Source organism: Salmo salar, chromosome ssa13 (assembly GCF_905237065.1).
Source record: "Salmo salar chromosome ssa13, Ssal_v3.1, whole genome shotgun sequence".
NCBI lineage: Eukaryota > Metazoa > Chordata > Actinopteri > Salmoniformes > Salmonidae > Salmo > Salmo salar.
Window position 1 is genome coordinate 23861261 of NC_059454.1, and position 26390 is coordinate 23887650.

The following is a 26390-nucleotide window of genomic DNA, read 5'->3' on the forward strand; positions in this document are numbered from 1 at the left end:
CTTCTTGATTTAATTTTTTCATTTTTTTTAATTGACATCCACTTAAATTTTCCTTCAAGAGTTGCTGAATATTTTCCTCATATTTACTATTTGTCAGATACAAAGCCATCTGTTCTTTTCACCCTGTCCCTTAGATAATTACAGACCTATATTTTTACACAGAGGAGGGGTTTTACGTCTCCTGGTATGTTCCTCCACATTATGTAAGAAGCACTGCTCAACCTTATCCTATCACATGCTGTCCCCTCTGTGGGTGTCCACTTGGTACAGGCCGCACTGCCTTAACCCACACTCTCTCCCTCTGTTCCTAAGCTGCATCTCTGCACCGCTTTGCACGACCCTACCAGGTCTGAGAGAGATAAAGAGAGAGATATATAAAGAGAGAGAGAAAGAGAGAGAGATAAAGAGAGAGAGAGAGAGCTGCTGAAAGAAAGAGTAGCAAAAGAGGACAGAGGGAACTACAAAGCAAAATCAGGTGAGAGTAAAAAACAGACAGGACAGACAAGAGGAGAACAGAGGGAGTGTTTTCCTGTGAGGCATATCTCAAATGTTCTTGTTTTTTAAGCATTCTAAACAGATCTAGAGATTAGATGACCAGGCTTTACACACCGCAGTGTCCTGTCCTGGAACTCTGACAGGAGTGGACACACACACTCATACACGCACTCCCTCTCTCGCACACATACCTGCATACACAGAGGGTAGACATTCTCCATCACTGTCTGCAAACCCCCTCGATTGGACCATGTCCACGTCCTCGTCTGGATCGACCAACCACAACAAGCGTCAGTCATGTGAGTAACTCACTTTGTGTTGCCGATATCTACCAGCTCTGAAAGTAATTGAAAGTGGTAGTAGTTAAACCTAATAGACTGGAGGGAGTTCATCACAATGGTGCATTGATATTCAATTATGTAAACACGTGTCTACCACTGTCCTGTAAATTCCCCAAACTTACAGTAAGCATATCATTTCTGGCCAATAAGTTAATAGTTATGCTTTAATTGTGTTCCTAATTATACTGTAAATCAAATTAATTTGAGCATTTTAGGATATTAGGCTTCAGTAGGACAGTCATATTAGACTGTAACTGTCTTAGGATAACTTTCTAATTAATGTCTAATTAATAGCTGTCTGTCCATCTTTCTGTACTGTAGATTGGTTTAAACTGATACATACTGTAGTAGAGAGACGGATACTGAGATTAGTCCGAAGTTAAGATGCATTTATAGTTAGTATTCCACAATAGGTGTGATTGACACCAGGGTCGGTGACAGAAAATGTCATTTTGATACATACACCTGATGCTATTTTCACTGCAGCTTCACCGAATCCAAACCTCACCTACCTGGTTTAAGTTAAAGGAGGTACAACTGATGATGACATTGTCAAAGTGTTTGACCAGTAAGGTCCTCTGTGATTGGATAAATGACAATAAGCAGGGATGTGGTTGACTTTGGTTTGTGTTTGGTTCCTGTTGAACATGTGTGGTCCATCACAGGATCACCATGGTCAGAGTTACATGAGGTCGCCACATGTGATCCATGCTGCAGAGAGAGAAAGAGGAGGAAGGAGGGAGAATAGTATTAAAAGATACACTACTTGGCTATAAGTATGTGGACACCTGCTCGCCGAACATCTCATTAAAAAATAATGGATATTAATATGGAATTGGTTCCCCCTTTGCTGCTTTAACAGCCTCCACTCTTCTGGGAAGGCTTTCCACTAGATGTTGGAACATTGCTGCGGCGACTTGCTTCCATTCAGCCATAACAGCATTAGTGAGGTCGAGCACTGACATTGGGCAATTAGGCCTGGCTTGCAGTCGGCATTCCAATTCATTCATTCATTCCAAAAGTGTTCGATGGGGTTGAAGTCAGGGCTCTGTGCAGGCCAGTCAAGTTCTTCCACACCGATCTCGACAAACCATTTTGTATGGACCTCGCTTTGTGCACGGGGGCATTGTCATGGTGAAACAGGAAAGGGCCTTCCCCAAACTGTTGCCACAAAGTTGGATGCACAGAATCGCCTAGAATGTCATTATATGCTGTAGCGTTAAAATTTATCTTCATTTATCTATCTGAGCCGTTGTTGCTCCTAGACGTTTCTACTTCACAATAAGAGCACTTACAGTTGACCAGGGCAGCTCTAGCATGGCAGAAATTTGACGAAGTGACTTGTTGGAAAGGTGGCATCCTATGACGGTGTCACGTTGAAAGTCACTGAGCTCTTCAGTAAGGCCATTCTACTGCCAATGTTTGACTATAGAGATTGCATGGCTATGTGTTCAATGTTATACACCTGTCAGCAACAGGTGTGGCTGAAATAGCTGAATCCACTAATTTGAAGGGGGTGTCCACATACTTTTGTCCATGTAGTGTAACCCTAGTGTAGATGATTGAATATCTACTTGAAGGAGTTGGTGGTCTGACATCAGCAACAGTCAGTTGAATTAATCCTGTGGTAGATTGTAACAGTCTCTGGCTGGCAAGATGTTCTCAGGTCTCTCACAGTATGGTGTATGGTCTAACAGGTGTATGTCTCTCCAAGGCAACGCCATGTCCATACCTCCCTACCTAATATGAGTTGATCTAGCAGGATCTGATAGGTGTGAGAGATTTGTTGAAAACCAATCCATTGTTTTTAGATCTACCAAATGTGGAAATGGGTAGAGGGACACAGGGTTCATATGGAACCAGACAGTACAGTCTGGGCACCTCACTTTAACCCTTCCACAGCCAGCCCACAGCTGAACTATATATCTTAAGATACTCAGACATATTGTCAACCAACCAAACAACATGACAAACAAAATAAGAGTCTTCAGTGGGTCTGTTATTGGCTGCCTTACTGTTATCCACAAGGCGAGTGTCTCAGTTTGGATATATGTACATTAGGCTACACACCACAGGAGACTGCTGATGGCTCATAACAATGTCTGGAATGCAGTGTATCAAGGGTATCAATCAAACACGTGTTTGATACCATTCCATTTATTCCTTTCCAACGATCACTATGAGCCTGTCTTCCCTAATTAACCGGACACCAGCCGCCTGAGCTACACACATAGTAAGGGGTTAACACTCTAACACCATTATTTCACTACGCCAGAAAAGGACTGCCTAACAGACTTAGGCTAGACATGCTATAACATACCTCCTCCATCTAAGCTATAGGAAGAGGTGTCTGGTTTAGCTACCGGCTTAGCATGCTAACACTAATCTGTAGAAGGTGTCAAGTGTAGCCAAATTGGGTAAGCAAGCTAAATCCTCTAAAATAATACTGTTTTGATTGTGTCATAAAGACAGTAGATTAAGTGTGAGTGAATAATGGTGTAGTCATTCTCCAATAGGCCTAAGTGAAATAATTTGCAATAAGCTAATGTTAGCTAACAAAACTCCTAAGTTGTGCTTTAAATGTGTTTGAGTGTTGGTCTTGGGGTATGTGTGAGGCTATTTGGCACCAGACCGTTTCATCTCTGGAGGTTTAGCATCTCTATTCTAAGTGTCTGTGAAGGTTATGGAGAATGAGTTAGAGACCTGCTCTGATTGAACTAAATGTGCAGCCTTGGGAAGGGATGAAGGTCAAACATTTACCCCTCACTGAAGTGCTTTAATGACTCTGGGAATACAGGTCTACAGGATTAGCCCATGGTCATAGAGTGGACCTCCCTCTTCTGACTAAGGGAGAAGAGAAATGGAGGAATCAGAGAGATGGACAGAGAGATTAGTTAGAAGGAAGATGGATAACTGATCTCATCCAGTACTCTATTACCACTAAGCCTGAATGTATACTGACAGGTCTTCATAGCCCCATGATATATGTGTCTCACATAACGACTTAGGGTGGGAGGATGGTGTATTTGAAGTGCCCTAATGGTGATGGTGGTTGGGGGAAGGGCAGAAGTAGAACTGACCATTATCGCTCTACTCTACTGTATGACTGTTGTGCTAATGATACGACTGTGTGAAGGAATAGTTAACAGGCTATTGTGGTGCTGCAGTGAGCTCACACTCAGAAATCATGTATCCCTATTCAGACTGCTGTGGCTGAGGGGAGAGGGAGGGAGGGAGGGAGGGAGGGAGGGAGGGAGGGAGGGAGGGAGGGAGGGAGGGAGGGAGGGAGGGAGGGAGGGAGGGAGGGAGGGAGAGGGATTGGGTCTGTAAATAATGGCAGTAATAATGAGAGATGGGTCATCTAGAAACTGTAAAGAGGTGGGGTAGACTATCACTGCACCCCCAAGGGGAGAGGATTGGGTGTGAGCCGGTCGTCAACTGTCAAAGTGATAGAGAATCTCTACTCTCTCTCTTTCTCTTACTCTCTCTCAAACACGCACGCGCACACACACACACACTTCAGGTTTGCTACTGCTTGGCCCTCACAAGATATGGTCAGGGAGACAAGCCCAGAGGTGGGCAAGGGAAGGAGAGGAGGAGGAGAGGAGATGGGTCAGATCACGGATGGGTAACCATGGGGATGAGGGATAATCATGTGGTCCAGCTCACACAGTCAGCCTCCCCACTCCCCCCGGCCCCTTTAACCACTACCTCCCCCCTCATCCCCCTCTCTTCTCTCTCTGCCTCCTCCCCCTCTCCTCTACATGCTGGGGAGAAATTCTTGGAGAGATTAATCTGCTACACAGGAAAATGGATGCATCTCTAAAGGAAATCTATTAGCTTTTTGACCAGCAGAGTTCGTGCAGCAAATCAAAGTCTTTCATTGTGAAGCTTGCCTCAGGGTTTTCGGTTGTATCCTATTCAGTTCTACTTGGTCCTGTTCAGTTCTACTTGGTCCTGTTCAGTTCTACTTGGTCCTATTCTGTTCTACTTGGTCCTATTCAGTTCTACTTGGTCCTATTCAGTTCTACTTGGTCCTATTCTGTTCTACTTGGTCCTATTCAGTTCTACTTGGTCCTATTCTGTTCTACTTGGTCCTATTCAGTTTCACTTGGTTCTTTATGTTAAATAGATTATCTTCTGTAATGAAATAATGATAAATACACTGAGTGTACAAAACATTGCGGAAAGCTGCTCTTTCCATGACATATACTGACCAGGTGAATTCAGATTAAATGTATGATTCCTTATTGATGTCACCTTTTTAAATCCACTTCAATCAGTGTAGATGAAGGGGAGGAGAGAATTGAGACATGGATTGTGTATTTTTGCCATTCAGAGGGTGAATGGGCAAGATAGAATATTGAAGTGCCTTTGAACAGGATTTGGTAGTAGGTGCCAGAAGCATCTGGTTTTTCATACTTAACAGTTTCCCGTGTGTATTAAGAATGGTCTACCACCCAAAGGACATCCAGCCAACTTGACTTATCTGTGGGAAGCATTGGAGTCAACATGGGCCAGCTTCCCTGTGGAAGGCTTTTGATACCTGTTTTGTACACTCAGTGTATTTAACATTGTAAAACTGTAAATATAAACAATTACTGACTTTCTAGTCTTCTTTTGGATGACCTCGATATACACAATGGCATTAAAATACATGAAATCATGTGTTTGCCTGAGTGCTATTGGGGTAAACACTCAAACACAGCTCACAGCTCAAAGCCTTTACAATGAAGGACAAAAACATCAGACATAAAGTACACTAAGGCACAGACACTTGGGTTATGTAACATCACTGTCCCTTTTATTTTACTGACATGCACTCGCACACACAAACACACACACACACACACACATACACAAACACACACACACACAGCATGTGTATGGGTCCACCACCCAAAGGACATCCAGCCAACTTGACTTAACTGTGGGAAGCATTGGAGTCAACATGGGCCAGCTTCCCTGTGGAAGGCTTTCGATACCTTGTAGAGTCCATGCCCCTACTCAATATTAGGAAGGTGTTCTTAATATTTTGTACACTCAGTGTATATAACATTGAATAAGAATTTGTTCTTAACTGACTTGCCTAGTTAAATAAAGGATAAATAAAAAAATGGGTCTAAAAAATGGATCACTGTAAAACCTAGAGGGCTTGTCTATGCGTTATGTCAGTGACGGAGGGCTTTAAGGTAATTATGGCCCAGTATGGGGTGAGACAGAAGGAAGAGGACTGGAGGGGGCAGAGGTCTTGCTATGGATCAGAAGTGTTGTGGAATGGCGGAGAGTAACTCATTGGATCCAACCAATGCCAGCTCTGTGGATGGCTTAAGTTGGGGTAATGGCCTACTACTCTGGGCTGTACAAGCAGTTGAGGTGTTCTGTTAACTCAGAGTGATGTTATGTCTCCAAAGTCGTATTATAGGATGATGAGAGCTTGAAACTGAGTCACAATAGCTTGTCTGGAGTGGAGGCTAACCCAGAAAAGTGTCTTTGACATGCTCTAGTCACTGAACAGGTCCTTGCCAGTATGTGTTTGTCATACATTGGTCTGTGGAGAGAGATAGAGCGAGAGGGGGGGAGAGAAAGAGAGAGGGGGAAGACAGAGAGAGGGGGGAGACAGATAGAGGGAGAGAAAGAGAAAGGGGGAAGACAGAGAGAAGGGGGAGACAGAGAGAGGGGGAAGACCGAGAGAGAGAGAGAGAGAGAGAGAGGGAGAGAGAGAAAGAGAGAGGGGGAAGACCGAGAGAGAGAGAGAGAGAGAGAGAGAGAGAGAGACAGAGAGAGAGAGACAGAGAGAGAGAGAGAGAGAGAAAGAGAGAGAGAGGGAGAGAAAGAGAGACTGCTGATCTGCTGCTGGCTATTGTTTTGCCATCAGAGCCAGAACTATGTTAAGACTGCTGGCCTTGCTGCTAGTGACATTATTCTATGTTGCTGTGGTCTTAGACGTTACTATTTTATGACCAGTAATGTCATACAAAATCTAATCAAATCAAATTGTATCGGTCACATACACATGGTTAGCAGATGTTAATGCGAGTGTAGTGAAATGCTTGTGCTTCTAGTTCCGACAATGCAGTAATATCGATCAAGTAATTTAACAAATTCACAACGACTACCTTATACACACAATGTAAAGGGATGAATAAGAATATGTACATATAAATATATGGATGAGCGATGGCCGTGCGCATAGGTGAGATGCAGTAGATGGTATAGAATACAGTATATACATATGAGATGAGTAATATAATATGTAAACATTATTAAAGTGACGTTATTTAAAGTGACTAGTGATACCTTTATTAGCCTGTTTAGGATAGGGGGCAGTATTGACACGGCTGGATAAAAAACATACCCGATTTAATCTGGTTACCACTCCTACCCAGTAACTAGAATATGCATATACTTATTACATATGGATAGAAAACACCCTAAATTTTCTAAAACTGTTTGAATGGTGTCTGTGAGTATAACAGAACTCAAATGGCAGGTCAAAACCTGAGAGATTCCTTTACAGGAAGTGGCCTGTCTGACCATTTCTTGAACTTGTTTTCCATCTCTATCATTTACTAAGGATCTCTGCTCTAACGTGACACTTCCCACGTCGTCCATAGGCGCTCAGAGCCCGGGAAAAAACAGAATGTCGTCATTCCAGCCCCAGGCTGAAACACATTATCGCCTTTCTCAAGTGGCCGATCAAGGGACACTGGCTTATGCGCGTGACCCCGACCGCCCCCGCCTTTGGGATTTTTTTCCTCTGTTTGCCGAAAAGGAGATTCCCTGTCGGAATATTATCGCTTTTCTACGAGAAAAATGTCGTAAAAATTGATTTTAAACAGCGGTTGACATGCTTCGAAGTACGGTAATGGAATACTTCAATTTTATTGTCACGAATTGCGCCATGCGCGCGACACTTCTTTACTATTTCGGATAGTGTCTGGAACACACGAACAAAACGCCGCTATTCGGATATAACGATGGATTATTTTGGACCAAACCAACATTTGTTATTGAAGTAGCAGTCCTGGGTGTGTATTCTGACGAAGACAACAAAAGGTAATCAAACTTTTATAATAGTAAATATGATTATGGTGAGTGCTAAACTTGCCGGGTGTCTAAATAGCGAGCCCGTGATGCCTGGGCTATGTACTTAGAATATTGCAAAATGTGCTTTCACCAAAAAGCTATTTTAAAATCGGACATATCGAGTGCATAGAGGAGGTCTGTATCTATAATTCTTAAAATAATTGTTATGCTTTTTGTGAACGTTTATCGTGAGTAATTTAGTAAAATGTTAGCGAATTCCCCGTCACATGCTAATGTAAAAAGCTGGTTTTTGATATAAATATGAACTTGATTGAACAAAACATGCATGTATTGTATAACATAATGTCCTAGGGTTGTCATCTGATGAAGATCATCAAAGGTGAGTGCTGCATTTAGCTGTCTTCTGGGTTTTGGTGACATTATATGCTGGCTTGAAAAATGGGTGTCTGATTATTTCTGGCTTGGTACTCTGCTGACATAATCTAATGTTTTGCTTTCGTTGTAAAGCCTTTTTGAAATCGGACAGTGTGGTTAGATTAACGAGAGTCTTGTCTTTAAATGGCTGTAAAATAGTCATATGTTTGAGAAATTGAAGTAATAGGATTTTTAAGGTTTTGAAAATCGCGCCACAGGATAGCAGTGGCTGTTACGTAGGTGGGACGAATTCGTCCCGCCTAGCCTAGAGAGGTTTTAAGTGAAGTTATTAAAGTGGCCAGAGATTTGAGTCTGTATGTTGGCAGCAGCCTCTCTATGTTAGTGATGGCTGTTTAACAGTCTGATGGCCTTGAGATAACTGTTTTTCAGTCTCTCGGTCCCAGCTTTGATGCACCTGTACTGACCTCGCCTTCTGGATGATAGCGGGGTGAACAGGCAGTGGCTCAGGTGGTTGTTGACCTTGATGATCTTTTTGGCCTTCCTGTGACATCGGGACTGTGTGGGTGGACCATTTCAGTTTGTCATTGATGTGTACGCTGAGGAACTTAAAACTTTCCACCTTTCCTCCACTACGGTCCCGTTGATGTGGATGGGGGGGGGCTCCCTCTGCTGTTTCCTGAAGCCCACGATCATCTCCTTTGTTTTGTTGACGTTGAGTGAGAGGTTGTTTTTCTGACACCACACTCCAAGGGCCCTCACCTCCTCCCTGTAGGCTGTCTCGTCATTGTTGGTAATCAAGCCTACTATTGTAGTGTCGTCTGCAAACTTGATGATTGAGTTGGAAGCGTGCATGGCCACGCAGTCATGGGTGAACAGGGAGTACAGGAGGGCTGAGAACGCACCCTAGTGGGGCCCCAGTGTTGAGGATCAGCGATATGTTGTTTCCTACCTTCACCATCTGGGGGTGGCCTGTCAGAAAGTCCAGGACCCAGTTGCACAGGGCGGGGTTGAGACCCAGGGTCTCGAGCTTAATGACGAGTTTGGAGGGTACTATGGTGTTAAATGCTGAGCTGTAGTCAATGAACAGCATTCTTATATAGGTATTCCTCTTGTCCAGATGGGATAGGGAAGTGTGCAATGTGATGGTGATTGCATCGTCAGTGGACCTATTGGGGCGGTAAGCAAATTGGAGTGGGTCTAGGGTATCAGGTAGGGTGGAGGTAATTTGTTCCTTGACTAGTCTCTCAAAGCACTTCATGATGACAGAAGTGAGCGCAATGGGGCAATAGTCATTTAGTTCAGTTATTTTAGCTTTCTTGGGAACAGGAACAATGGTGGCCCTCTTGACGCATGTGGGGACAGCAGACTGGGATAGGGATTGATTGAATATGTCCATAAATACACTTATAGATACTGTGTGATGGGTACAGACTATACGGATTTACATGTATCATGTCTAGGCAACAGCTACTGTAACTGAGTGTTTAACTGTGTGTTAGTCACAGAACACCCACTAACAGAACTCTGGCCTGGCTGCAGTATTCTGACCTCACCATCTGGTCTCAACAGATTAAGAAAAACATGTAACCATGAAAATGCATTCATTTAATAGTACAGTTTGTGGGATAAAAGTAATAACATGACACAATCACCAAAGGAGAATGGGAACCTCCATTAAATGCATATTTGGTTTATGTGAGCACCCAAACTCAACAGTCAACGGAAGCACTTACCCAGCGGAAATGCTGAGTGCTCTGAAGAAAAGCCACTGGGACTTATGTGTTCTTTTGTCGCATTATTGTATAACCATGCATTGGCTTATTATTTTGGACAGTTGCATAAGACAGTGTGTCAGAAGTCCATGGCATATATCAGGACACAGATGCTGCAGGGGTCTCACAGTCACATTCAAGTCCAATTGATGGTAATAGCACTCACTGTTGGCCGGTTTTGAAGACATTTCCCGACGTCCTCAGGACATGGAAAGACGTCCAATTTCGACGTCAAAATACACTTTATGACACTGTCAGGAAGCATTATGACCATCATGTGTCACTTTACTTGGACTAAGAAAATGCACTTTATGACACTGTCAAGAAGCATTATGACCCTCCTGTGTCACTTTACTTAAACTAAGAAAATGCACTTTATGACACAGTCAAGAAGCATTATGGCCATCATAATCATATAAGCCAGATAGGTCTATCACATACAGTACATGCCCTTATGTCAGTCATCAGTCAAAAAGAGGGTGTCTTCTCCTGTTCCTGAAATCTGCTCCTGCATTTATCCCAGTCATCAGCAACAGAGCATTGGGGTAGGTGCATGTCTGACATCGATGTGTGAGCAATTACAATGATAATTAACAAAATGTTATACAACATAAACAGACTGTTGACAAGTAGGCTAGGGTGTAATGGAATGTTTTGCCTTGTGTGATAGGTTTTGTGGGTTTTTACACTATAATGTTGTTGTCATAACCAGCCATAAAATAACGCAATATATGTCACAACAGGTCTAAATATATGTGTCATGACAGTGTTATGATCGTATTATAACAGGTTATGACCGTGTCATAATGTGTTATGACACTGGGCGTTAACTAAAGTGTTACCAAACTTACATACTTTACAGCAGTTTCCCAAATACTTCTACATGGCTGATGAGTCTTGACATATACATAATCACTAATGGCAAGTTGAACAATGAACTCCCATACTCAGTGCCTGACTCAGTCTCATTACCCTTGACTGAACTGGCCCTGAACGTCAAGCCCAGTCTTTGAAGTTTCCCACTTAGAGATGAATGGAGAATGCGTCATTATTACACCACGCTCATTATAACATGATCAGTCATTACATTTGATTCAGATGCCTCTGATTAATGAGTATCTATCTGTGGAACCTTGTCTGAGCCAGCCAACTTACAGAAATGATGAGGGTACGTTTAGATGATATTCCAGTTCATTTAATAGTTCTACATGTTGAAACATCATTAGTGGACTAAGGCAGAGGCAGGGAGTGGGTGGCTTCCCCAAGGGGACCATTTCAACTTCATTCTTTCATCTCACACTGAGCTGAACTGATCTTCTGTGGATGGAGGCCACCTACACTGGTTCAAAGTCAGTCTTCACATCCATAGTGTCCTACAAAGGGCCAGGTCAGGGAGAGAAACACAGAGGCATACATGAAGACTTGTACCTATGCGTGTGTGTTGTGTGTGTGTGTGTGTGTGTGTGTGTGTGTGTGTGTGTGTGTGTGTGTGTGTGTGTGTGTGTGTGTGTGTGTGTGTGTGTGTGTGTGTGTGTGTGTGTGTGTGCAGCGTGCATGTGCACACCCGTGTGTGTTTCTGCTTGCCTATATGTGTGGGACCTCTTTGACAGATCCGTGGGCTCGGTGGCTAAGGGCGCTGTAGTTTACATAAGCTGTACAGTCAAGTCATCATCAACCGTCTCTTAGTTGCCGTGGTATTCCTGTGTGACTGTGTTATTAGAGCGACCCCCCCCCCCCCGGTTTGTGGGTGTCTCCAACCCCGTGCCCTTCTGCATGGGGCACAACCCAGGCTGCATGGCACGAGACACACATAACTCTCAGCCTGACTCCTAAAGCCGAGAGACCTCACAGAAATGGTTAAATACAGCAAAAATTCTCAACCTCTTTCTTTATTAAATATACAGGCTGAATGCATCTTTTCTCCATGGTAATATCCCCTATATCAACAGTTGGTCTAACAAACTGGAGTCTGCCTCCAACGAATGAGCGAATTACAGGCTTCTAGAAGGAATGAGTGACAACTTACTAACTTCAGTATCAGGCTGAGTGTTGATTGATGACACTTGTGATTGACAGCGTGAAAACAGACCATATAATAACTCTGAAGAAGGATGGCCACTCAGATGGCAGAAGTTAGTGTTTAAATGTTTAGCTGAATCCACAGCCAAGTCCAATGTCAGGTAATTTGCATGCACACACACATGCAGTCATGCACACACACACACACACAACGTCACACATACAAGGTCACACACACACGCAGTCACACACACACGGGGGTGACATGAGTCACAGTGTCAGCTCATTGGGCCCAGTGGGAGTGTGACTGGAGTGTGCTGAGGAGGACATAACACAGTTATACAACCCCAGCTGGTTAGCCCAGGACAGGACAGGACTGACTGGAGGTGTGCCTGGGGACATGTGTCCTCCCTTTCTCCTGGGAATAGACTGCAATTTGTTACCCACATTTTGGATTTCAGAATGGCTCCAGAGAAATGGCATAAATTACATTCCTAATTTCATTTGCGAAAGAAATGCATAAATCAAATCACATCATATCAAAGTTTATTTGTCACATGCGCCGAATACAACAGGTGTAGACCTTAGTGAAATACTTACTTACAGGCTCTAACCAACAGTGTCAAAAAAAGGTATGTGTGTGTGTGTGTGTGTGTGTGTGTGTTAGGTAGGTAAGTAAAGAAATAAAACAGTAAAAAGACATTTGAAAATAAGAGTAGCAAGGCTATATACAGACACTGTTTAGTCAGGCTTATTGAGGTAGTATGTACATGTAGGTATGGTTAAAGTGACTATGCATATATGATGAACAGAGAGTAGCAGTAGCGTAAAAAGAGGGGTTGGCGGGTGGTGGGACACAATGCAGATAGCCCGGTTAGCCAATGTGCGGTCGGGCCAATTGAGGAAGTATGTACATGAACGTATTGTTAAAGTGACTATGCATATAAGATAAACAGAGAGTAGCAGCAGCGTAAAAGAGGGGTTGTGGGGGGGGGCACACAATGCAAATAGTCCGGGTAACCATTTGGTTACTTGTTCAGGAGTCTTATGGCTTGGGGGTAAAAACTGTTAAGAAGCCCTTTGTCCTAGACTTGGCACTCCGGTACCACTTGCCGTGCGGTAACAGAGAGAACAGTCTATGACTGGGGTGGCTGGGATCTTTGCCCTTTGCCAATATTTAGGGCCTTCCTCTGGCACCGCCTGGTGTAAAGGTCCTGGATGGCAGGCAGCTTTGCCCCAGTGATGTACTGGGCCGTACGCACTACCCTCTGAAGTGCCATGCGGTCGGAGGCCAAGCAATTGCCGTACCAGGCAGTGATGCAACCGGTCAGGATGCTCTCGATGTTGCAGCTGTAGAACCCTTTGAGGATCTCAGGACCCATGCCAAATCTTTTTAGTTTCCTGAGGGGGAATAGGCTTTGTCGTGCCCTCTTCACGACCGTCTTGGTGTGTTTGGACCATTCTAGTTTGTTGTTGATGTGGACACCAAGGAACTTGAAGCTCTCAACCTGCTCCACTACAGCCCCGTCGATGAGAATGGGGGCGTGCTCGGTGCTCCTTTTCCTGTAGTCCACAATCATCTCCTTAGTCTTGGTTACGTTGAGGGATAGGTTGTTATTCTGGCACCACCCGGCCAGATCTCTGACCTCCTCCCTATAGGCTGTCTCGTCGTTGTCGGTGATCAGAACTACCACAGTTGTGTCATCGGCAAATTTAATGATGGTATTGGAGTCGTTCCTGGCCGTGCAGTCATGAGTGATCAGGGAGTTCAGGACGGGACTGAGCACGCACCCCTGAGGGTACCCTGTGTTGAGGATTAGCGTGGCAGATGTGTTTTTACCTACCCTCACCAACTGGAGGCCGTCCCGTCAGGAAGTCCAGGATCCAGTTGCAGAGGGAGGTGTTAAGTCCCAGGGTCCTTAGCTTAGTGATGAGCTTTGAGGGTACTATGGTGTTGAATGCTGAGCTGTAGTCAATGAATAGCATTCTCACATAGGTGTTCCTTTTGTCCAGGTGGGAAAGGGTAGTGTGGAGTGCAATAGAGATTGCATCATTTGTGGATCTGTTTGGGCGGTATGCAAATTAGAGTGGGTCCAGGGTTTCTGGGATAATGGTGTTGATGTGAGCCATTACCACCCTTTCAAAGCACTTGATGGCTACGGACATGAGTGCTACGGGTCTGTAGTCATTTAGGAAGGTTGCCTTTGTGTTCTTGGGCACAGGGACTATGGTGGTCTGCTTGAAACATGTTGGTATTACAGACTCAATCAGGGACGTGTTGAAAATGTCAGTGAAGACACCTGCCAGTTGATCAGCACATGCCCGGAGCACACATCCTGGTAATCCATCTGGCCCCGCAGCCTTGTGTATGTTGACCTGTTTAAAAGGTCTTACTCATGTCAGCTACAGATTGCGTGATCACACAGTCGTCCGGAACAGCTGATGCTCTCATGCATGCCTCAGTGTTGCTTGCCTCGAAGCGAGCATAGAAGTGATTTAGCTCATCTGGTAGGCTTGTGTCACTGGGCAGCTCGCGGCTGTGCTTGCCTTTGTAGTCTGTAATAGTTTGCAAGCCCTGCCACATCCGACGTGCATCAGAGCCGGTTTAGTATGATTCAATCTTAGCCCTGTATTGACGCTTTGCCTGTTTGATGGTTCGTCGCAGGGCATAGCGGGATTTCTTGTAAGCTTCTGAGTTAGAGTCACGCACCTTGAAAGCGGCAGCTCTACCCTTTAGCTCAGTGCGAATGTTGCCTGTAATCCATGGCTTCTGGTTGGGGTATGTACATACAGTCACTGTGGGGACAACGTCCTCAATGCACTTATTGATAAAGCCAGTGACTGATGTGGTGTATTCCTCAATGTCATCGGAAGAATCCCGGAACATGTTCCAGTCTGTGATAGCACATGTTTTATTACATGTTCAAAGAAATGCATTGTTATTGGTCTCCTCATCCTGAGTATATCCCACGTGTTTTAAATGGGTTTTAGATGGGTTTTCTCAAACTGATATCTATGCAATCCAATACATCCAGGTAGTCCCAAGCTGAAAATGTTGATGTTTTACCGCCCTCTGTTGGCCTGACAATGCAAACGTCAACCTATACAACACATACCTGTTGAGGAGTTTAAGTGACATTTGGGCTGTATGTGTTATGTTTTGATTGCTAGTGGAGACAGACAACTCTCAGATTGTGTTGGACAATGACTCAGCCCAGCATCTGAAGCTGAGGGAGAGACAGCGCTTCTTTGAGGAGGTGTATCAGCACGATATGGACATCCTCCTGTCCTCAGCCCACCTGCACATTGACAGCAGGAAACGTGAGAGATGTTCAACACACACACCTACACACCCACACCCGCACACTCACAACCAACTGTCCCATTTGGTCAAATGTTGGTTCTTTAACTATTCTTGTGGGGACTTCTGGTCCCCACAAGAATAGCTAAACACGTACACAAAGGATAAGCCTCTATTATGTAATCTATGGACTTATTAGAACGCACATTACAGTCCAAATAAACAGCACATAATTGATTTAATGATAAGTAGTAAATATACAGCCAGCATCTGAGTGTGATGTGTTGTCCATACAGCTCCCATGGGCAGTATCTCCTCTATGGAGGTGAACGTGGACATGCTGGAGCAGATGGACCTCATGGACATCTCTGACCAGGAAGCTCTGGATGTGTTCCTCAACTCTGGGGCCAACAACAGCCCACTGGCCTCCCCTTTACCAGGTAATTATGCCACCTTCCTGGCCCCATAAATAACATACTTACCAGGTGTGCTTTTAGGGGAGGGGGCCCATAATTGGACACTTCGTTTCTTAAAATAAGGTTTAAATGTGGAGATATTTTCTTTTTAGAGTGGAATGTACAATTAGCCATTCTAGAGTGGAAATCAAGTCATTATAAAAAGGAACAAAAGCAGTAGTGACTTTATACTTAGAATTTGAGGAGGATCGAGGACATTTTTTGGGGAAAAAAACATATTTTTCTTTAAGCTGTTAGTAATTTCCCTGCGCTCGCTAGCTAACAAGCTCATGTATGCACAGTAGCAGCACAATTAAAAACACAGTCTTACCTTTTGGAAATTAATAACTCCATTGTGAAACATGCTAGATATGGTATGCTTAGCTAACTTGAAAATGTCTATGTATTCTTCTCTGAATTACAAATCTCTCTCCCTATATTAATCTTCTGAATCACGCATGTGGGCTACAGCATGTGAAATTATTCAATCATTTGATTGGATGGGAAAGAAAAAAGTACTTGCTAACGCATGAGATCTGATTGGTTACCTGTTCATTCTCCCTGGGTTTGAACTGGAGTCAATGGAGCTAGAGGACAAACATTGCCCTCCTCCCGTATATGGGGTGCTGTTGAGACTACCTTGCAAAAACAGTTTTTTTTGGTGACATTTGCATTTACATTTTAGTCACTTAGTAGAAGCTCTTTTACAGGGCGACTTACAGTTAGACATTTTAAGATATTTAGTATATCAAAAAAGTATACATGTTTTCATGTTTCATGAAAGGATGGCCACACTCTTCCAACAATGACCAGTCTCTTCTGAACTAAAATGTAGAGCTGTTCTGTACTTGAGTGCATAGGCCTAGTAGTTTCAGTGGTGGTTCCAGTGGTGGTTCTAGTGGTTCCAGTGGTGGTTCTAGTTGTTCTAGTGGTGGTTCTAGTGGTGGTTCTAGTGGTGGTTCTAGTGATGCTTCTGGTGGTGGTTCCAGTGGTGGTTCTAGTGGTTCCAGTGGTGGTTCTAGTTGTAGTTCTTGTAGTTCTAGTGGTGGTTCTAGGGGTAGTTCTGGTGGTTCTAGTGGTGGTTCTAGTGGTAGTTCTAGTGGATTTAGTGGTGGTTCCAGTGGTTCTAGTGGTGGTTCTAGTGGTGGTTCTAGTAGTTCTAGTGGTGGTTCTAGTGGTTCTAGTGGTTCTAGTGGTAGTTCTAGTTGTTCTAGTTGTTGTTCTAGTGGTTGTTCTAGTGGTAGTTCTAGTTGTTATAGTGGTGGTTCTAGTGGTTTCTAGTGGTGGTTCTAGTGGTTCTAGTGGTTCTAGTGGTAGTTCTAGTTGTTCTAGTTGTTGTTCTAGTGGTTCTAGTGGTGGTTCTAGTGGTTGTTCTAGTTGTTCTAGTTGTTGTACTAGTGGTGGTTCTAGTAGTTCCGGTGGTGGTTCTAGTGGCTGTTCTAGTGGTAGTTATAGTAGTTATAGTGGTGGTTCTAGTGGTTCTAGTGGTAGTTCTGGTGGTTGTAGTGGTGGTTCTAGTGATTGTTCTGGTGGTGGTTCTAGTGGTTGTAGTGGTGGTTCTAGTGCTTCCAGTGGTGGTTCTAGTTGTTGTAGTGGTGGTTCTATTGGGGGTTTTAGTGGTGGTCTAGTGGTTCTAGTCTAGTGTTTCTTTGGTAGAGTGTAGCTGTTCTAGAATGGAACCTTATTATCTCTCTGGTTTTCCTGCTCCTGACATTGTGACCCTACAGGTTTATCAACTCACCCCTGTCCTTTTCAAAACTCCGCTGCTCTACCCTCACGCACAGACACTTCACAATCTGATTGGTGCATTATCACATTTAAGATGCAAACTAAAGCTAGAAGTATGACACACGAGATTGAAACTGCTTTTGTATTATGTGTGTGTGAAATGTCTGCACCACCCAGAAAAGGTTGTGTTTCTCTTTCATGCAAACTGACGTATGGAAAATAGGGATTCTGTTTTCAGAAGCAGTTTTGTTTACCCTGAATTTACCCTGGCATCAGATCACTGTGGTGATAGAGAGGGATCAGGTATATCGAGAGACTCTCAGGGAGGAAATTGGTGCAAACCTTTTGGTTTGTTTTATATATCAATAACTCAGTATGAAAGGAACAACTTTATTTGTTAGACACTATTGACATACTGAAGACATAGATCTCATGAATTCTCTATTAGAGCCAATATTACTGTCATTAACTGGTTTACCCATCACACCCACTAGAAACTCATTACAAACATTTGAGCAATGTTCACTTGAAAGCGTGTGGTTTGCCCCACCTATCATCAAGGGATATATGGTCACACTTTATTTGCTCTACAGATGGTCATACTGTCTGTTGATAAGTAACTGTTGATAAGCAACTGACGATCTGTTGATAAGCAGCTGCTTGCTAAGGTTAGGTTAAGGTTTAGATTAAGTGCTAGGGTAAAGGTTAAGATTAGAGTTAAGGCTAGGGTTAAGGTTAGAATAAGGGTTAAGGTTAGGGCTAGGGTTAGTAGATAGTGTGGTAAAGCGTGCAGAGATTGACACAGAGACAGGGAGGTTTTAGTCAGCAAAAACAACTTTACTACGACAGAAAATAAAAGTAACAAAGAAAATCACTTAGGTTTGGCGTGGTCCTTCTCCTCTACTTTTGCTTAGTGTTGGTCTTTCCCCATTCTCCCTCGCGGTGTGCCACAGTCCTCCTTTTATTTGGCCTCCACGGCTGGTTGGCACTTTCCCCTAGTTACCTCCACTTGGAGCTGTCCGTGTCGGGGTGCCCAGCTCCCGTTTTCCCAGCAGAGGGAGCCAACGTCACCTCACGTACCTCCCCTCTATTACATCCCCCAGGGTAGACCTCCTGGGATACCACAATAGTCACTTGAAATGTTACTGATAGTCTGTAGAACATCTACAGATGGACTATCCAAATAAAGTGTTACCATCTCTTCATCAGTCTGTTATTGCATTTGATTTAATAATAGAGACGGTATCAACAGAACATAAGACTTCCATCTCAAATGTTATGGCAGTGCGACTGATGACATCCTGTTGTTTACACAGCACTGAGAAAATTGTGAGGTACTGTGAAAGGATGGTAACTGTAAGTGACATTTCAAATGATCCCAACAAAGACTGTCTGGGTTGATACAAATTCCTTTCAGTGGTAATTACAGTCCTTTTCATATCATTTCTATGCCTTGAACCTCAGTGTCATGATGTTTGTTCCTTTTCCTATTCTTTTCTACTCATGTCTTCTGTCTGCTCCTCTGGCCCACACCAGAGGTAGACGATGAAGAGGAAGACGAGGAAGACGAGAGTAAAGAAGTTGTCTACAGGGAGCGTGTGCCAACTTGCGACATTCGCCACGGGTCAAAATCTCGCATGTCATCCACCTCTTCCGGTTCCAGTGACACCAGCGGGGACGGGACCGACACCCATGTGGTCCAATCAGATGACGAGGAGGTGCACGCAGACACCCTGTTGCTGACCTCCGTGCCTCGAACAAAAGATGAAGAGGCAGAGGAAGAAGATGAAGAGAAGTGAGGCCTGTCCGCTCCGTTGTCATAGAGACACAAGTCACTCAACTGTTCTGACTGTTGTCAATGACAACAAGGAGAGGGTAAACAGACTAACTTGGAGATCCATACATATACAGTACCATCACTTCCTCTTTACATGTTACTGTGTGGACGCCCCTGAAATTCTTTGTGGAAAACCCCTAGCATGGACAACCCTTGTTATTCTTTGGTGTGTTGTTATGGGTCAACCCACTGGGCACAGACATCATTTAAACGTCAAATGTTTATTTACATTTGGTTGAAATGTCAACTAATGTGAATTCAACATGAAATAAACAAAATATGTCACCATGTCATTGGATTTAGGTGAAAAGTTGGGTGAAAGAAAGACTAAATTCCCTTACGTTGAAGACTTTTTGCAAATCCAATCAGTTTTCCACATTTGATTCAATGTCATCAGATTGCATTTTTTGGTTGAAATTATGTGGAAACAACGTTGATGCAACCAGTTTTTGCCCAGTGGGAATTGATTCTCTGCGTAACTATGAAACTACTTATTGATGACGCGTCATTGTTTCTACTTAGCACTATTATAAGGAACACTCAGTTTTCACAGTTTTTTCTCCTGTTGCTTCAGAGCAATATACGTGTATTGTGTTCAACCATTATCAATGTGCCAATATTGTGTTCTGAATATTTATCATACACAGAATATTATTGTTTGAGGGAGGAATGTCCAGATAGATGTCTGTCTCACATGAGAACCTGTGAACAAATACTTTAGTGAGACTACATTCTAGATCCAATCTTATCCATTCATTTATGCTGCTATATAAACACTGAATTCTAACATGACTCTTTGCTGCATGATTTGGAACAGTTAGTAGTGGAAGTCTCAAGCGGTTTGGTTTCATTTGTTCTCAGTCAAGATATTTACCTCCCTTTATGTGACAGTTGACAGAGGATCCAACATGTAGTAACATAACACAGTCAACTCACACACACACACACACACACACACACACACACACACACACACACACACACACACACACACACACACACTCTCACTCTCACTCTCACACACACACTAGTCTACATTAGCATACTGGATTTTCTTCTTTGGTTTCTGCTATTGCTATTCCCTCCAGCTCAGGACACCTTGATCACGGCCATTTAAAATCTTTAAGTCAGTTATCTTTATTTATTTATTTTATTTCACCTTTATTTAACCAGGTAGGTTACAGTAGCTACATACATTTTTTTACGTATAAGTTAATGACATGTACCCATTGATTCTTGAAGAACTTATAAATGCCTCGTGAGCTTAGCTCAACTGTCGTACCTCATCAGAACCCAAAATGTAAGCTTGTTTTACTTTGTAAACAAAGTAAACAATTTCTCCAGCCCCATACCTCAGCTTGCCCCTTTAAGAGAGTCAGAAAGATTTAAGAGTGGTATTTAGAAGTACAATCATCCCTGTGTGGCATTCCCCTATGTCAGAATGAGTTAAGGCAATGTCTCACCAGAACAACACCAGAACAACACCTTGGTATTGGTAAAGGCCTTGGTCTCATTCAGACAATTCATGTCACTAGCTACTAGACTAGGGAGGCGTAACCTTACCCAGACTTTTGTTTCTGCTTGGATGGAGCAAAATCCTGCACCCATACCTGCCATCACAAGGTAAGATTTCCCACCGTTTTAATTCAGTACGTACTGATGTTTTAACTGTAAAAGAAAAGTAGAGAGTAGGAGTGAGCCACAGTCCCTAGCCTCATGTTGTCTGGTTATACTCATCTCATCTGAGTACCATGAAATGCATGCCACTTTGTAAATGTACTGTATGTTCTGTACAGTTCTGATAATCTGCTATGAGGTGTATCATTTCCAGTGTTTTCCCTGGCACTTCAGATAAAATTGTATGCCTATCTATGCATGAAGCAAGTCTTGTGAGGACAAACAGGGCGTCTTTCCTCCCTGTAGCCTCCTATTGAGCTGAATGTTGGATATGTAGACACTGTAGAAACTTGGCACACAAAGTGGTTTATGCCAGTTTTTCGGATGTCAGAGTATATCAACAAGCTGGAATGGTTTGTGTGTATGTGGGTGGGGGGGTGGGTGTGTGCCTGGGTGTGTGTGTGGGTGTGCGCATACATGCATGTGTGTGTTCATTGCAAGAGAACAGTAGAGAGCAGCCTCATGTTGTCTGGTTGTACTCCTCTCATCGGAGTACCATGAATGTGACTGTGTTTGTGAGTGTGCATGTGCTTTCTGGTTTTATAATGGTCCTTTTTTGACAGTGGAAAACATGGTTATGTGTATAACTTCCCTCTCTCTATGAGCTCCCAATCAAGATAAAGAATAAAATGAATACAATTGCGAAACAAATAAATTACATTAGAAATACAATCTTTTTTCTTTTTTTTAGAGTGCCGTACATGTTGGTGTGTGTGTTCCTCAAGCTCTCTACTAGAAAAATGTTTTGGGGTCTCCTTCTGACACAGTGCTGTGAGCATATAATAACAAGTTGAGACTTGAATTCTTTTTCTATATACCTCTATGTTAAAATGTGATCACAAATTATTTGAATGACCTCCACGTCACAGTCTGGGAATCACATTAAAAAACAGAGCCAAGATGAGGACCAACCAGCTTTCAGTCTGATTTCCAACCTCAGGAATCTCTTCCTGGAGTTGAGGTTGTGTGGAAAATAGAAAAGTTAGTCACAGGCAAGTTGTTTTAAGCCTGGGGCGCTAGTGTCAAGTCTGGAGCTTCTGATGAGAACAGGATTGAAACTGAAGGTTATTCCAGGTACTTTTACCTAATGAGAAATGAGAGAGAAGTCATAGGGTTTAGATTGCGTGACATCTGGGTGTGAATCTTGGGTAATTTAGAAGGGAGGAGTTTGTCGTTAAGTACCTCTCAACAAATGACTCTTTGCCTCATTGACTTCAAAGTATACTTGATACGTAGCATTTGGATTAATTCAGTGATTCCCACACTATCAAGACACTAAGAAGAACAGGTTTACGCAGTCCCTATACTGTTCACAGTAGGCCTGCATAAAAACAAAAATATACGATTGAAGTCATATCCATACCTTTTCACTTCTGGGAATAACCTCAGCTAAAACATCTCTAGCCTTCACTCTAGCCAACATCCCCAGGACACAAAGCATATAATTGTTTTACGTACTGTACAGAAAATACCTGTAGGCACAACGCTATTCTGATACTTATAAAAAGCCATAAAAAGCCATGCAAACTGATAGTTTGTAGATGACGTACAGATGGACTATCCAAGTAAAGTGTTACCTTCAACTTTATTGGATGCTCTGTACAGTTTTCATACGCTTGTATTTTGTTTGTAACATGATCTGAAACTAAGTTCAGGTCATTTAGTCAAGTTTATAATAGTTGTTAGATGTCATTGCCAGTCACACAGACCTCCCAATGCTCAGTGTTTGGTATTTAACCCATACATTTAAGCCCTGTCAAATTATTTTTGACCTTACTGCTATTAGCCCTATCAAACACACTCACTACATGGAACAACAGATAGTCCCCCAAAAATCTAAAGGAAGTTTGTTATGAAGTGTCTATCCTATATGTGAGAGATATAAGAAAGATCAGATTTTTTTTTTTACATGTATTTAACCCCTTTTGTTCCCCACTAAACAGTCAACATATATACTGTACTTCCATAAATGTTTTCAACTGGCACCGGGGGACCTTCAGACGAGTTTTGAGGCCTGTGGGCATCCTAGAGCAAAACAACTGCCATTTAAATTTGCACAAAGTGCTGTTATTAGTGTGATATTATTGTGTAGGCCAAACCGTTCGGACACTACAGACGATTTTGTGAGAAGACAGAATTTCTGGACGTCTCAGATATCTCTAGCTTAAACTGAAATATTTTTATGTGGATTTGTGTATTATGCTAAATTTGACATCAACCTTATGGGTTTTAAAATAGTTTCACCTAGTGCTATATATCTGAGTGTCACTGACAAGATAGTGTTGTGGTTGGCATGCAAGACAATGGCACAGTTTACCCTACAGTTCTAGACAGAATAGAGTAATGTTATAAATCATGACCTGTAATTGGAATCTGGACTGGTCCCAGCTCTCAGAGTGCTGGCATTTCTTAGAGGGCTCAGGGGTGGGTCCATGTCTGGAAGAGAGAACAGAGTCAATGGATGACGGGTAAAGACATCACATTTCACAACTGGTTTAATGAGTCACCTAGAGTGTTTTTTCTGCACCCATACAGAGGTTTCCATGCTCCATCACAGACCTACAGGCCCTGTCAAGAAACAACCCTTCATATGAAATGGCTGCATTGATATATTTGGTATTTGGTATTTTATTAGGATCCCCATTAGCTGTTGCAAAAGCAGCAGCTACTCTTCCTGGGGTCCACACAAAACATGAAACATGACATAATACAGAACATTAATAAACAAGAACAGCTCAAGGACAGAACTACATACATTTTTTAAAAAAAGGCTATCTAGGTCAAATAGGGGAGAGGAGTTGTGCCGTGAGGTGTTGCTATATCTGTTTTTGAAACCAGGTTTGCTATTTATTTGAGCAATATGAGATGAAACGGAGTTCCATGCAATAATGGCTCTATATAATACTGTACGCTTTCTTGAATTGATTATTTGGGGACTGTGAAAAGACCCCTGGTGGCATGTCTGGTGGGGTAAGTGTGTGTGTCAGAGCTGTGTGCAAGTGAACCATGCAAACAATTTGGGATTTTCAACACAATGTTTCTTATAAGAAGAAGAAGTGATGAAGTCAGTCTCTCCTCAACTCTTAGCCAAGAGAGACTGGCATGCATAGTATGTATATCAGCCCTCTGATTACAATGAAGAGAAAGAAGTGCCGCTCTGTTCTGTGCCAGCTGCAGCTAAACTAGGTATTTTTGCAGCACTGGACCACACGACTGGACAATAATATAGATAAGGCAAAACTAGAGCCTGCAGATCTTGATTTTTGGAGAGTGGTGTCACGCCTTCCCTGTGGCTCAGTTGGTAGAGCTTAGTGTGTGCAACGCCAGGGTTGTGGGTTTGATTCCCACGGGGCGCCAGTACAAAAAAACAAAAAAAATCATGAAATGAGTCGCTCTGGATAAGAGTGTCTGCTAAATGACTAAAATGTGATCGATACATGTGGTTGATCTTGTTCCTGTAGTGTTTGTAAACACCCTGGTAGGTTGATTAATAATCTGAACCAGATTACAGGCACTGGTTACAGTAAGAAGCTTCCTCTTGAGGGGACTGCTTGATGAAAACCAGTCAATGTTCAGGGCTCCAAGAAAGTAGACCTCTCTGTTTACATCACATACACTATCAAGCATTTCACACATATTATTTAGATACTGACTGTTAGCACTTGGTGGCCTATAGAAACACCCCAAAAGAAAAGGCTTTAGATGTGCCAAGTGAACCTGCAACCACAACACCTCAATAACACTTGACATAAGTCCTTCTCTAAACATTACAAGGATATGGCTCTGAATGTATACAGCAAAACCTCCCCCATATGTTTCTGTATCTTCTATAGATGTTATATCCTTGTATTGGTACTGCTCTATCACCAAATGAATTATCTAAGTGAGTCTCAGAAATGGCTAATATACAAATGTTATCTGATGTTAGCAAGTTATTGATTTCATGAACCTTATTTCTAAGGCTACATATATTAATATGGGCTGTTTTCAGCCCTTTCCTGAGTAGCTTATCAGAGAAAGACATAATACTGAAAAGAGCAGACAAAGCAATCAATTGGTGTGTGTGTGTGTGTGTGTGTGTGTGTGTGTGTGTGTGTGTGTGTGTGTGTGTGTGTGTGTGTGTGTGTGTGTGTGCGTGCGTGCGTGCTGTGGGGTTGAAGCTACGAACCCATAGGCTTGGCTCTCTCATCCCTTCCAGGCTTCTGGGAGGGAGGGTGGACAATGAGCCTGTCATAGCGAATGTACGCAATATCCCCACGCGCTCTGGCAGCTTTCATGGCTTGGATCAGTTCTTTCCTCTTCTGGAGCACAGCTTCAGGATAGTCCTCGTTGAGGAAGATATATGTTCTTCTCAAGTTTTTGGCTCTTTCCAAAACACCTACCTAGTCCTTGAACCTCTGGAACTTAACCACTATCGGCCTGGGGCTGTCACCTGGGCCGGTAGTGGGTTTTCAAGTCCTGTGGGTGCACTCCACCTCAATCTTCTTGTGGTCCGTCTTCAATTTCACAGAGCTCATTTCCCTTACTTTGTCCTCAGACTCCGTCCAGGTCTCGTGGAGATTCTGCAATTCTGTCCACGACCATGTTGTTCCGCCTTGATTGTCCCTCGAGTCTGATTTATCTGACATTGTTATCATGGATTCACACACAGAACTTATATCTACTGTCAGTTACTTACAGAATGTTGTTATCTTGCCATTCTCCTGTTTCAACTCATCGAGCTGACCCTGGGAGCACTGTAAACTGTTCTTCAGGTCCTGGACCTCTCTGGTCAGGTTGGCCATTATTTTATTGGTTTAAGTTAGGGACAGACGTTCCGCTAGCGGAACGCCTCACCAATATCCAATGGTAGAGCGTGGCGCGAAATACAAATAGCCTTAGAAATGCTATAACTTCAATTTCTTAAACATATTACTATTTTACACCATTTTAATGACAAGACTCTCGTTAATCTAACCACATTGTCCAATTTCAAAAAGGCTTTTCAGCGAAAGCAAAACATTAGATTATGTCAGGAGAGTACCCTGCCAAAAAATAATCACACAGCCATTTTCAAAGCAAGCATATGTCACAAAAACCAAAACCACAGCTAAATGCAGCACTAACCTTTGATGATCTTCATCAGATGACACTCCTAGGACATTATGTTATACAATATATGCATGTTTTGTTCAATCAAGTTTATATTTATATCAAAAAACAGCTTTTTACATTAGCATGTGATGTTCAGAACTAGCATACCCTCCGAAAACTTCCGGTGAATTTACTAAATTACTCATGATAAACGTTGACAAAATACATAACAATTATTTTAAGAATTATAGATACAGAACTCCTTTA

The 26390-nt window shown here is 42.9% G+C and overlaps 1 protein-coding gene across 1 annotated transcript; it reads left to right on the forward strand.

The window, feature by feature from the left end:
* The first annotated feature begins 239 nt into the window (after nt 1-239).
* LOC106566743 (dysbindin) lies at nt 240-21722 on the forward strand. The gene is made up of 4 exons (XM_014135092.2): nt 240-794; nt 15224-15373; nt 15650-15793; nt 19073-21722. Exons 1-4 carry the CDS (start codon nt 746-748, stop codon nt 19333-19335), a joined length of 606 nt encoding a protein of 201 aa, XP_013990567.1. The 5' UTR covers nt 240-745; the 3' UTR covers nt 19336-21722.
* The last annotated feature ends 4668 nt before the right edge of the window (nt 21723-26390 follow it).

What these genes read in the sequence shown, in the direction of transcription:
- LOC106566743 (XM_014135092.2), top strand. Translation starts at nt 746, where the DNA reads ATGTCCACGTCCTCGTCTGGATCGACCAACCACAACAAGCGTCAGTCA. An exon ending in CCACAACAAGCGTCAGTCAT is followed by an intron (nt 795 to 15,223) that starts GTGAGTAACTCA and finishes TTTGATTGCTAG; the next exon opens with TGGAGACAGACAACTCTCAG. An exon ending in GCACATTGACAGCAGGAAAC is followed by an intron (nt 15,374 to 15,649) that starts GTGAGAGATGTT and finishes TTGTCCATACAG; the next exon opens with CTCCCATGGGCAGTATCTCC.